This window comes from Mustela erminea, chromosome 18 (assembly GCF_009829155.1).
Source record: "Mustela erminea isolate mMusErm1 chromosome 18, mMusErm1.Pri, whole genome shotgun sequence".
Lineage (NCBI taxonomy): Eukaryota > Metazoa > Chordata > Mammalia > Carnivora > Mustelidae > Mustela > Mustela erminea.
This window is the reverse complement of record NC_045631.1, coordinates 6,528,904-6,542,843: the sequence shown is the minus strand read 5'-3', so window position 1 is coordinate 6,542,843 and position 13,940 is coordinate 6,528,904. Positions and strand designations below refer to the sequence as shown.

The 13,940-nt window shown below is 45.1% G+C and overlaps 1 protein-coding gene across 5 annotated transcripts in view; it reads right to left on the bottom strand.

The window, feature by feature from the left end:
• The window catches only part of ARHGAP44 (Rho GTPase activating protein 44), a 166,454-nt gene that overhangs the window by 58,752 nt on the left and 93,762 nt on the right, over positions 1-13,940 (bottom strand). For all 5 annotated transcript variants that reach the window (XM_032319593.1, XM_032319597.1, XM_032319594.1 and 2 more), the window contains exon 4: positions 5,804-5,880. In XM_032319593.1, coding sequence (XP_032175484.1) covers positions 5,804-5,880 — 77 coding nt within the window. The remainder of the gene's footprint in view (positions 1-5,803; positions 5,881-13,940) is intronic.

The following is a 13,940-nucleotide window of genomic DNA, read 5'->3' as shown; positions in this document are numbered from 1 at the left end:
ATCCCTGGCGCAGCTGTCTTCCTGCACACTTCCTTCCCCACTTCCTGGGATTTTTCTCTCCCTCTGTCCTGTGCCGGATAGATCTTATTTCCCATATCCTGTGTCTACCTGTTTCTTGGTTACTTCACTGTAGAGCACATCTTGGTTTAACTGCCTGCGAGTGGGCAGGAAAACTATTTTTGAGACCTCGCATGTCAGGATATTCCCCTCTACCCTCATACTGATTGATAGCTAGGCAGGATATAGAATTCTAAGCTAAGCATAAAATTTCTTCAGAATTTGAAGGCATTCCACAGTAATCTCCTCATTTCCATTGTTATGTTTGGCAATCTGGAAGCATTCAGATTTCTGAGACTTTCTACTGTGGCCATTTTTTTTTTTTTCCTCCAGAAGGTTGTAGAATCTCTGTACCTTTCACTAGTCTTCACTAGTGGTGAGCCCGGGCACAGGTTCAAGTTTTTCTTAGTTGTATCAGGAGCTCAATGGACCCTTTCAATATAAGAACTCACGTCCTTCAGTTCTGGAAAACTCTTCTGGATGAGTTTATTACCATTATTACTACTATATTTTAATAATATAAGTTGTTCAGGCTTATAGCTTCCTGGGTTGGTTCTTTAATCTTCCAACTTTTCCATTTTTGATGTCACGGTTGTCTTTTCTGAATTTGACTTTATCTTCCAAACCTGCCACTGAAAATGTACCTTTTATTTCCATGAGCTTGTCTCGACCTCAGAGTATTTCTTTCCCATAGCATATTTTTAATTGACATCCTCAGTTTTTTAGTTCTTTCTTTTTTCCATTGAGATATAATTGACAAACATCCTGACTTTCGTTCACAGACACGTTATTTTCTCTTAGCACTGACAAAGTAAGTGACGCATTTTCCAGAGCTCTTCTCTTCCCCATGCAATATCTATTTCCCCCTGAGTCTCCTCCCCGACTGTTTTGGTATGTAGGCTTCAATTTAGACGTCCTTCAAATGTTTGGTGAGCTTGGACACCTGTCTATATTTAAGAGCTCGGAGTATGTGAGTAAAGCTCTTTGGCTGCAAGCTTGTCTATGGGATGGTTGAGCTGGGCCATTTGCTCAAGTACTGTCCCCTCCAATGGCTTTGGTTCATCCCCATTGGGCTGGTCCCATATGCCAGAGAAGGCTCTTCTGGCTTAGAGAGGAAAGACCTGGGGGCCACAGGGATGGGAGAGAGAGATGCAGATCTCAGCATCCAGCAGGCATTAGTCACTTTAATGTGTGATACCCTTCCATGGTGTCTGCCGTCTGGACTCTCTGCTTTACACCCTTCAGAGAATAAAGCTCCAGACTTTCCTGCTGGGTCTGGGGATAAAGAGATGAGGGTCTTCCAGAGCTGTGGATAAGGGCTGGGTTTGAGCCTCCCAAGTGGTACTAAGCTAGCTCTCGACACACACACTCATAACTTGGATCACCTCCCAGCCCGCAAAGACCCACTCACCACTCTAGAGATCCCTGGGGCCACCACCTCTGAGCCTGCAAGCCTTTCAAGAGGTAAATGACATTGGTTGTCTGTATATCCTACTTCTGGCTCCAGAGTGCATTTTCTGAGACCTGTCCAGTCCAGTCACCAGGCCACCATCAGCTTTCAAAGCTCACAAAATCTTGTTTTCTCTCCTGTTTTTCATGCCTTTCTGGGTTCATGTCTTTTAAGAAAAAAATAAATCCCTTCACTGTAGTAGATTTGGGAAGGGAACAAAATAAGATGTTTGTGCTCAGTGTGTCAATTTTTACCCAGGGGTCCTTCAGCCCTTCACCTCCAACCTTCCTGTGTCCCTATGCTGTAGGCAAATCTCAGAAACAGCATGCATGTTTCTTCCCCTGTGATCCTCTATGTTACGAGCCGTTGACTTGATTCCATCTTTCACAACTGCAGATCTAGAGCCCTTCCCTTGTACTTTTACTTTGTGTTCTCTTTACTTGTTTTTTTGTCCTTTTAGTCCCTTTTGGGGTGTGTCTTTTTTCTATTTTGTTTACTTCCGTTTTCATCCTTCTACTAATTTCGAAGTGCTACATTCTATTCCTTTTGTGGTTCCTCTTGCTTTTCTAACACCCACACTTTACACAAAAATGGAACACCTTTATTTATCCTTCTTTCAAACAGTCAAAGACTTTGGTACACTGATCACCTTCCTGGTGGTCCATGCTATCATTTCCCAGTATTCTGTTTCACTTTGCCTTAAATTCCCCCAAGTAATGTTTTCATTCAATGCTTATTTATATTTCTTTACACCAAAGAGTAGCAGAATATGCCTTCTCCCAAATGCCACTTAAGCATAAGGATTATTTCGAGCTGCAGGCAAGCAAGAAGAAGCAGGTACAGAAGAGCCCTCTGCCCTCCACCTGTTTGCCTAAAAGCAGGACCCGGGCTGCAAAGCTGTCCTCCTCCTCTCTCTACCAGGAAGGATGGAAGTCAACCACCAGACACACCTCTAGAGCCTTATCAGCCAGAAGGCACCTCGGGAACCAACATAGAAACCTGACTAATGAGCTTTATTTTCCATTTGCCTCCCCAAATATCTGCCATCCCAGAATCTGCCACCCTAGGAACTCAAATTTCTTCTCCTCTGCCCTGTCGCTTCCCTCAAAATTGTTCTTTTGTTAAAAGTGCTACCTAAGCCCAAGTTCCAACCTGCCTTTGAGTTACTCATCAATGAGTTCTGCCACGTGTATGCACCACACGTCTTAATAAAATGTGCATGCTTTCCTCTGTTGATCTATTTCTGCCAATTTAATTTGAAGGGCCCCACTCAAAGAACCTCAGACAGGTAGAAAGAAAGAATTTTCATCCCCAACAAGGCACTCAAAATTTTTTATGCTATCCGACGACTTGCATTTCATTCCTTCCTTCTGGATGTAACCTGTTTCACACATCTTAACTATCTTAACTAGTTCGTTTAGTGAGAATATGCAAATAGTAATTTTTCCTAAATCTTTTCCAGCGATATCTTTATTTCCCTTTATTCTCATTTTTTTACTTCTTTTTTTTTTAAAAAGGTTATTATTTATTTGACAGAGAGTGAGAGCATAAGCAGGGGAAGTGACAGGCAGAAAGAGAGGGAGAAGCAGGTTCCCTGCAGACTATGGGGATCCAATGTGGGGTTCGGTCCCTGGACCCCGAGATCATGACCTGAGCTGAAGGCAGATGCTTAACCAACTGAACTACCCAGGCATCCTTTCCTTTATTCTTGAATAATGGTTTAATTCATCAGAGAATCTAGGTTTCTTATATTTTCACTCAATACTTGAAGGGATTCCTCCATTACTGCCTGGCATTTCTTTGAGTTGACAAATAAATACTCTGCTATCAATTAAATTGCTCTTTTTCTTTTTAAAGACTTATTTATTTATTTGAGTGAGTGAGTGAGTAAGTGAGCAAGCAGGAGGAGCAGATGGAGAGGGAGAGAGAATTCTAAGCAGACTCCCTGTTAAGCATGGAGCCCAATGCAAGGCTCAATCTCCTGATCCTGAGATCACAACCTGAGCCAAAACCAAGAGCTGTATGCTCAACTGACTGAGCCACCCCAGTGCCCCTGGAATTATTCTTTTATATACAATGAGCTTTTCTTCTGCTTGATTTTAAATTTCTCTATCTTTTTTTCTTAAAAATCTGTAGTCTTACTATGGTGCAATAGATTTCTTTCTGTTGACCTCAATCAACGCTTTTTGTGTTTCTTTAATCTAAAAATTTATGTTTGTTTGTTGGTTGGTTTGTTTTTCCAAATCTGGAAAAGAAATGTTCCACCAGAACCTCCCCTTATCCTCATTTTCTTCTTGGGGAACAGCTCCCAGACACAGGTCTGTATTTTATCATCCATGCTTGTCCATTTCCGAATGCCAACTCCCCACCTCTTGTAAATCACTCTGCTCATTCTTGGTGGCAACCTCCTACCTGTTTGCAAGCTCACAAATTCTTTATTATTATTTATGTTATTTTATTATTTATTATCTATTATTATTTATTTCATTGGTGCATAATTTCAGTTTATCTCAAGTTTTTTTTTTTTTTTAAATTCGCTATGTTGCACCTTCCATCCCCAAGACTTATTTCATAACTGGAATCCTGAACCTCCTACTCCTCTTCCCCTCATCTTCCCAATCCACCCCTGCCCCCTCCTCTCTGGCCACCATCAGCTTGTTCTCTGTATTCATACGCCTGTTTCTGCTTTTTTTGTTCATTTGTTTTTCAGAATCCACGTATAAGTGAAATCATAACGTTATTTGTCTCTGTCTGATTGATTTCATTTAACATAATAACATCTGGGTCCCTCCATCGTCACAACTGGCAAGATCCCATTCTTCTTTAACACTGAATACTATTCCATTATATATAAATTACTCTTATACATACACAGACACATATGTGCACCACACTTCTTATTTATCCATTCACTTATCCATAAATGGACACTGGGGGGGGGGGGCTTTTGTTATCTCTGCTAAAATAAACAATGCTGCAGTAAACACAAGAGTGCATACATGCTTTTGATTAGTGTTTTTGTCTTCTTTGAGTAAACACCCAGTAATTGCAATTCTGGATCATATGGCTAATTCTATTTTTAAACTTTCTGAGGAATCCCCCACACTGTTTCCCACAGTGGCTGCACCTGCTTGCGTTCCCACCAACAGGGCACGAGGCTCCTTTTTCTCCACAGCCTGGCCAAGAGCTTATCTTGTGGCTTTAAATGACAGTAAGTATGATATGAATTTCAAAAAGTTCTATTTGGCTTTTCTCTGATTCTATTATTCCCCACCCCCATATCATTAGATTCTTTGGTCAAGAACTATTTTGTCTTTTTTTTTTTTTAAGATTTTATTTATTTATTTGTCAGAGAGAGAAAGAGGATTCACAAGCAGGGGGAGCAGCAGAGGGAGAAGCAGGCTCCCTGCCGGGCAGAGAGCCTCATGCAGGGCTCCATCCCAAGACCCTGGGATCATGACCTGAGCCGAAGGCAGACGCTTCATGGACTGAGCCACCCAGGGACCCCTTGTCTTTACTTTTCAATGGAGGTTTGTAACTGGCTATAACATTGCATTTGTTTCAGGTGTACAATGGAGGATTCAATATTTGCACATACTGTGAAAGGAGCACCATGATACGTCTAATTAACGCGTCACCTTACACAGTTACAACAGGAATTTTTTTTTCCTTAAAAATATGGAGTGTTTCACACATTGGCCTGTCACCCACGCTCAGGGGCCATGTTCCAATTTTAGTGCATGTGCTGCTAAGCCAGGCGCTGTCCTCACTTAATTTTTAAACTTCATTTTAAGCAGAGCTCTTTCATGCATATTGATATCTATTACTTCATATGTTCTTTCCTATTTCTGCACTATTTTTAGTTCTCGCCACCTCTCCTGCTGATCGTGTCTCGCTGATGCTCCCTCACGACCATTCTATTTTTAGTGTGTTTTTATTGTGCGCTCAGACGCAGCCCCGGTTGTTCTGGGAATCCTATAATTTTTGACATCTGACATGGAGAGGTTTCCCATTTGCTTCTGCTGCAGCCCTGGGGATTTCATTTGTCCTTCAACCCATTTTTTGGTGTTTATTATGCTAACTTCCCCTCCCGAGGAGAGCTGCCTCCCTGCACAGCCAATATGACTTTGGAACCCGGGGTTTTGATTTTTCTCACCAGCAAACCTTTCCGTCTTCCCACCCAAGCCCCACCCAGTCTTCAGGTGTCCTCAATGCATCCCTGAGAAGTTCTGGCCCCCCTCTCAGGGACGGGGGCTTACCTGGATTCGGCTTAAAAACACGCATGATGTCACCTACCCGAGAAGTGTGTCATCTCCCAGGATAGCTGACCCCTCCACCAAACACTGAGCCAGCGTTGTCAAAGGCAACTTTTTCTGAAAAGGAAAAAAAAGAAAAAAACAACGTTGTAATGAAAACTATTTCAACAGCCAGCTGCCTACTCTAAAACATCAGAAAGTCAAATACCTGCCTAGCTACTGTATTAGCTAAGGCACAAAAGGACCTTAAGGTAAGTTGAAAACCTGTACATTCGGGGCATACAAGGACAGATTAGACTCAGAGGTGAAAATTCAGAAAATCAAAACCGAATTAAATGTGCCAATTTGGAAATTCAACCTAAGGATTATGGGCAGCATTTTATTTATTTATTTATTTATATTTATTTATTTATTTGACAGAGAGAGAGAAAGAGACAGTGAGAGAGGGAATACAAGCAGGGGCAGATGGAGAGGGAGAAGCCCACTCCCTGCTGAGCAGGGAGCCTGATGCGGGGCTCCATCCCAGGACTCCAGGACTTCCACCTGAGTGGAAGGCAGAGGCTTAATAAACTGAGCCACCCTGGTGCCCCTACAAGCTGCATTTTAAAATAAAGTAGGATAGGGGTGCCTGGGTGGCTCAGTTGGTAGAAGCGTCTGACACTTCATCTCAGCTCAGGTCTTGATCTCAGGGTCATGAGTTCAAGCCCTGTGTTGGGCTGCACACTGGGTGTGGAACTCACTTAAAGTCGGGGGGGGCACTGAGGGGCTCAGTGGGTTAAAGCCTCTGCCTTCAGCTCAGGTCATGATCCCAGGGTCCTGGGATCGAGCCCCACATCAGGCTCCCTGCTCAGAGGAGAGCCTGCTTCTCCCTCTCCCTCTGCTGCTCCTGCCGTTTGTGCTCTCTCCCTTGCTCTCTCAAATCAGTAAATCAAATCTTGAAAAAAATAAATAAATGAGGCAGCTTATGGTCAAGAAAGGGAGAGAAGTGTTCACGTACAGTTACAATGCAAAGAAAATAAGCATAAAATAAAGGCACACTGTAAGGAAGATAGAAAATGGCTGACAAGCACATGAAAAGACACTAAACATCATGAGTCATGAAAAAAACCCAAATCAAAGCCACTGGGAGCGACCAGTCACATCCACTAGGATGGCAAGTGGAGTAACAATAAAGATCAGAAAATAAGTATCGGTGGGGCACCTGGGTGGCTCAGTTGGTTAAGCGTCTGCCTTCAGCTCAGGTCATGATCCCGGAGTCCCAGGATCGAGTCCCACACTGGGCTCCCTGCTCAGTGGGGAGTCTGACCTCCCCCCATGCTCCCAGTCTCCCTCTCTCATTCTGTCTCTCAATAAATAAATAAAATCTTAAAAAAAACAAAAAGAAAGAAAGAAAAGAAATATCGGTGAGCCGGGAAGCATGGTGAGCCCATGGAGAAATGGGAAGCTTCGTGCCATGCTGGTGAAAACATAAAATGGGGCGGCTCTGTGCTGAAGCCCGGCAGTATTTCAATAAATTAAACCAAATTACCATAAGGCCCAGTTATACGACTCAGTACCACCCAAAATAACTGAAAAGAGATCATCAAAGAAAAACATGTGCATGCCCGAGAATGTCAGCACTACTCACAGCCGCCCAAGGGTGCAAAGGGCTCCAGTGTCCATCGACTGATGAAGGGATCAATTACGAGGGGTATATCCATATGGCGGAGTATTATTTGGTCATAAAAGGAATGAAGGGTTCACACACAGTGGGACATGGATGAACCCTGAGAGCATCATGCTGAGCGAAATAAGCCAGACATAGGGGACCGGTCATATGATTCCACTTATAGGAAACATCCAAAGAGGCAAATCCACAGTATGCAGCATGGCCCACTCCCTCTGTGCTAAGCACTGACAACCCCTCTCCTCAGTGAGCCGAAACCGCAGTGCTACAGTGGAACCACAGCGGAAAGCACTTGGACTACAAGCAGCCCAGAGCCTCCTGTGTTCCCACACAATGATCTTCCACTATCCTCATGGAACTTACATTCTACGTGCAGGGAAACAAATGATAAACATGCAAATGGTAACGGGGTCATTTCAAATATGGACAGCAGAAATCAGGACAGTGGGGAGTGGACTGCAGTAGTAGCCTAGAGTCCTAGTGTGGGAAGACCTCTCAGAGGGGGTGGCATTTAAGATGCAGCCCAAGTGGGAGAGAGTCAGCCATATCTCAAAAAGATTTGAGGAAGAATGGTCCAGGGAGTGGATACTGCAAGTGCAAAGGCCCTGAGGTAGAACCAATATGGCCAGTTTGAGGTGCCCAAGAAAGCCAATGCAGCTGGAGCACAGCGAGTGACAGGGAGAGGGCAGAGCATAATGCAGAGGCCAGATGGGGGAAAGCCTGCCTTGTTCACCAGAGGCAGGCACTGGGGTCTCAATCTCAGGGCATCTGGTGACCAGTGGAGGGCTTAAGAGCACATTCAGATGAAAATAACTCAGTCCCGAGACAGACATGACTGAATGGTCTGTCAGCACGATCAAGTGGGAATCAAGGTTTTGGGGCTCCATCCACTTGAACTTGGGAATCTGCTTTGAACCCTTCTGGGAGATTTGCAGGCTCGGAGGTACCTCTAGGGAAGACAGGGGTAGGTAGGGCAGCCCCAAGAGTGATCTGGAAATTCATATGGTGCTTGAGGTAAACTCAGGTAGACAGAGCCCATGATGCATGTGTGGACAAGGTCCTTCAGTGGGTCTGAATTACATCCCCTCCCTGAGCTTAGACGTGTCCCCTCCAGTGAAGTCAGACACCTTTCACTCTAGGGATAAATTCATCACTCGTCAATTCAAATAAAATGAGACATTCTTCTTGGTAAAAACGAGACAGTACAACTCAATACTAATACATCCAAATCTAAACATCACTTTCTAGTTGTGCTACAAAGGCATCATGTACACACTTCTGGAGTCTTAATTAAAGGTGCAGTAAACAGTATGAGAAGGGGTACTCCCACATCGCCTTTTTAAAAAACCTTATTAACAGCGCATTTTTAAAAACGTGTCTAAAGTGGTTAAAAATGAACAGAGTTAGGCAGGTATAAATATGTATGGTTGTGAGTTCTTGGTGTTAGTTCTTCATCCGGAGTGTTCCTGCCCTCTTGGGAACTCTGGCAATGTATGGAGGTATTTTCACTTATTGCAGCACGGGAAACACCACTGGCATCTGATGGAGAGAGGCCAGGGACGCTGGTAAACATTTTACTACATGCAGGACAGTTTCCCCAAATTGAGGATTGCCCCGCCTAAAATATCAAGAGTGCTGAGGCTGAGAAACCTGGTTTAAGGAGAAATAGTCATCCATATGTAAATTCCTCAAATATCTCAGTAACAAGGCCAGAGAAGATGCTGTGCCTCGAATGTTGGGGAGAACTATCCCAGTACGGGTCAGCTCACACAAAAAGACCATTTTGGTTTGTGTCCAGCATCTGGAGTCCCATGACTCCTGCCTTTGGGGCAGGACCTCAGCTATCCGGAATCCTTCTTTAAAATTTGACAAGGAAACAGTAAGAAACACCGACTAGAACCGACTAAAGGGGACCTTTGGGGGAAATGTAGCTACCGGTTGATGACTGGAGTTTTTCTAAATACAGACAAAGATCAGCTCCATCAGGCATGTCAGTGGGTCAAGCAGGAAACTGCCCTGGGTGGCTAAAGGCACGAGGGTCAAGACCAAGAGGGCAAAAACAGCCGCTGAGGACCACGAGGCCAGCCAGGGTTGGAGAAGGATGGTGGGGACAGCCAAGGGTCTGTTCTGCACCACCCCCACTGGAAAAAGCAGCTTGAAGTGCAGGGCTCTATTATTTTCCACTCATCATTATTATCTTCCACTCTTGTCCTCACTTAACACCCTCAGTAATGACTCTGAGAGGCTTTCAGGTGGCAAAGAGGGTAGCATTCAGCGACACAGTATCATAAAGTGAGAGGTATTCCTGTTCTGATAGTCTTTTAACTTGGAGAATAACCTTTCTCCCTCTTATTCTTTGTCCTGTCTCGCTAGCTAGCCACCTGCTGGAGGAGGTCACTGAGAGCATGGGAGCAGTGTCTGACTGGTGAGCTGGACCCAGGCAAACAGAGGTTCCTCGCCCCCTCCTCCCCTGTCTTGGCCAAGCTACAAGCTGCCCTGAGGACACAGTCCCGGGAAAGTAAGGTTCTGCTGAGACCATCTGGATATACACGTGACCGAATCCAGGTAAAGTCTCTTTATAAACTTTTAAGACTTGGCAGATGGGTGTGGGGATCTACTAGCCTTGTGACCACCCAAGACAAACCTCATATATAATGTTTCTTTTTCTTTTCTTTTTTTTTTTTTTTAAGATTTTATTTATTTCTTTGAGAGAGAGAGTGAGTGAGAGAGAACAACAGAGGGGAGAGGGTCAGAGGGAGAAGCAGACTCCCCATGGAACCAGGAGCCCAATGCAGGACTCGATCCCAGGACTCTAGGATCATGACCCGAGCCAAAGGCAGTTGCTCAATCAACTGAGCCACCTAGGCGCCCCTAAGCTCTCCTACTTCTTAAACCTGCCACCTACCAAACCTGGAGTGGTCTGTCTCTTCCTTTGGTCTCTCCTTGCCCTCTGTGTACAAAAGCCAGTTTCTGAGCCAACACTCTTTACCAGTTTAATGTTTGACCAGGAAACACATGCGTATGGCACAAAACTCAAAAGTCACTAGAATGTTTACAGCAGCAAATGTCCCTCCCATCCATGACTCTTGGACACCTAGTGCCCCTCACCGGAGACCATGACAGTGACCAGTCTTTTGTATATCCTTCCATAAGCACTCCAAGTGCATCCAATTATACGTATGTATGTGTCTGTTTTTAGCGGATACTGCCCCGCCCCCGCAAATGTTAGCATATCATATCCACCGCCCTGCACCTTGCTTTCCTTCTTGTATACAGATACCTCTTGGGTCATTTCCCATCATGACACACAGAGCTGTTCCATTCTTCTTCTTCTTTTTTTTTTTTTTTTTTTTGTAATGGCTGCATAGATCACAGAATGAAGATGCGAAAATTTATTTGAACAAGTCCTCCACTTATGGTGTAAATGTCCCAATCCTGGGCCTGAGCTTGTGACACAGGTGGCTCTCAGGAGAATGAATGCTCTGTAGGAAGGAGGTTGAGGGTGAATTTGTGTGCTGGTATTCCAAGGGCAGGAGTGAAGGGGGTTAACTGGGCAAAAACCTTGGTGGAAATAAATGATTTGTTTTTATTTGTACAGCTGCTTTTGAAATCGAGGAGTGAGAAGGAAGTTCACCAAGGAAAAAGGGGAAGGAAGAAATGAATCAAGGCAGTACCTTCATGTCAGAAAGGGAAGAGTGACCATCTGTAATCAAAGATGGCAGAAGAGAAGTAAATGAACTGTAATCCACGAAAGACTACAAATTAGTTCTATTTCTAAAGAGATTCTCTGAGACGAAGGAAAAATGGAGGGTTCAGTAGATGGCAAGCACATTACTGAACCTCACGCCTGCCTATAGCTGAGGTATTATCTGCTTTCTCCCCCGCCCCCCTTCATGGATAAGGACACCGAGTCTCTTTATGTAAAGGATATCAGGAAGGACTCAACTACCCAATGATCTGCAAAAGCAGCTGAAATTGGTCTCCTTCTACGAACAAGGATCTAGGCTGAGAGCCGCCCAATGCTCAGGGCGATACAAGAGGTTACGTAGCAAGCTTTGTCCCGGCCAGCAATCTTTCGGGTCAAAGAGAAGGGATTAAAATCATCTTTCTCCTGATTCTAGACCACTGATACAACCTGAAGAATTAAGGTTAGGGAAGACAGAATGTTCCAGAGTTTGAAAGTCATCAATCTGACTTTTCTGAGATGACTGTTCTCTCTAAGATATCTTGGGCGCAAGCAGTTTGTAGGATGACTCAGAGACAAAAAGTCCAATCCTAATATTTACTCTGTCTCCCCAACACATACATACACACACACCCTGTACCCTTTCATTCTGAAAACTCCTATCCACTCTCCTCCAATTCCAAGCCCAGGCAAGTAGCTCTCCTGGGGTTCACTTCCCCAAAGGCACAGCCCTGCGCCACTCAGGGTCAGCAGTTCCTGAGGGTCATTTCAGCCAAACAATGGGGCCATGATAATGCACCAGATTCTACTTCTTTAATGTTTACTAACGTTAAGCATTGTGCTAAGCATGCTAGGCTGAACCCTCAAACAACCTTACTGGGTAGAAATTCATTACTGTTATTACCGTTTCCCAAATGAGGAAACCAGGGCCTCCAGAGCTAACAGACTTGCCCAAGGTCAGGTATAATCAGGAAGGAGGGGAGCCAGGCTTCAATCTTAGGCAGTCAAGCTTCCAGAGCTTAAATGCAGAATCATCATGCTAAATTGCTTCTGTAGAGAACAGGAAAGATTCAAAGTGGCGTGCTGACACATTCGGCAGGTTCTGTGCCTAAAATACCCATGGGCCATCCATTCATGACACAAATGTATTTTTAGCCTTGCCTACCCTGTGGCAGGCCCTGTTCTAGGCCTTAAAAATACAGCCGTGATGGAGAGACAAGATCTCTGCTCCGTGGAACTCATCGGTGATGGGGAATGACCATAAGGATTTTAGATAATAATACGCACTCTGAAGAAAATAAAATGGGGTGATGTGATTGGGGGAGGAAAGGGACAAACATCAGGGGGGAAAGGGGGCCATCCTGAGAATCAGAAGAGAAAGAAGTTGTGGGCACGTCCATGTGGGGACAATGATGCCTGGGTGGGAGCAAGAGCCGAGCTCAGAGATGCAGGCAAAGGTTCATCATGAGGGTCCAAGGGCCATGGTAAGGAGCTGAAATTTGATTCTGCAATAGGAATCCTTTGGTGGGATTTCAGCAGGATGGTGCTCCATCTGATCTCCATGTAGGGACTGGATTATGAAGGGGACAGGGTTAAGGAGGAGCAGAGGACCTGCCAGAGTTGGCCGTGCTCGGGCCGGAGAGCATGCGTGCCCAGATGAGTGTGGCAAATACAAGAGGCAATAGGAATTGTCTGGAGAAGGAGCAGGTGGGACCTTCTGAAAATCTGGGTGTGGAGAGAGAAAAACACAAGGTGACGTCTGGGAGTCGGAAGTGAATAGGGGGTAGATTTTCTGTACTACTGACTGCTCTGCCTTCTTTGCTAGATCCAACTCCTCTTGGGGCGTACAATGCTGCAGGTTCTGAGGATCCTGATGCAAGGGCCACTTGTCTCCTTAGATGATCTCATCAAATCCTACGGAGTCAAGAGTCACTCAAGCCGGAGACCTTGAACCCTTTCCATTCCTGACACCTGGGCATCGACTCAAGTCCCACATGGTCTACATTGTGGATCTAGCGCATCTGCCGGTTTCTCTCCATCTTCCCTGACCCCAATGCTTCTCACCTAGGTGGTTCCCATATTTGTCTAGCCCTTACCTACACCACAGCCTCTGCCCCCACATATCTCTTTATCACAGAATTGCTTATAAATCAGACCATGCCCCTTTTGACTGAAACACTGACTCCCGTTGCTCTGAGGTCCTAGTCCTTACCTAAAGTCCTTATCTATCTAATACCTTACCTTCTATCTATCTCCCTCATACCTTATCTAAAGTATTAATCCTTCCCATGGCCTCCAAGGTGTGATGGGGTCCCCACAGTCCCATCTCTAGCCCCGCTCCTTATTGCTGTCCATACTCTAGTCACTGGCCACCTTCGTGTCTCTCAAAGATGCCCTGGACTCCTTCCCATCTCGGGAAATCCTGCACCTGTTGCCCCCGGTCCTAGAAGCAGCTGTACACCTCTGGCTGCCATTACCTCTGCTGCCACTTCCTCATAGACACCTTCGCTATTTAATTCCTAGTGAGCTCTTCTTCTTCGCCCTGAAACAGCTGAGGAACAGAGGGAGAAGCAGACTCCATGCCGACGTGGGGCTCCATTCCTGGACTCCAGGATCATGACCTGAGCAGAAGGCAGATGCTTAACAACTGAGCCACCCAGGCGCCCCCTACCAGCACACTCTTAAAGTCCCTTCCCATTCTGAGATGCTAGAACTCCACGTGCTTGCTTCATTCCCTCATTCCCTCGAAGAACAACCATCTCAACTCTCTCTCTCTCTCTCTCACTCTCTTTCTTTTACTTTAGTAGAGATGACAAGCAATGTCAC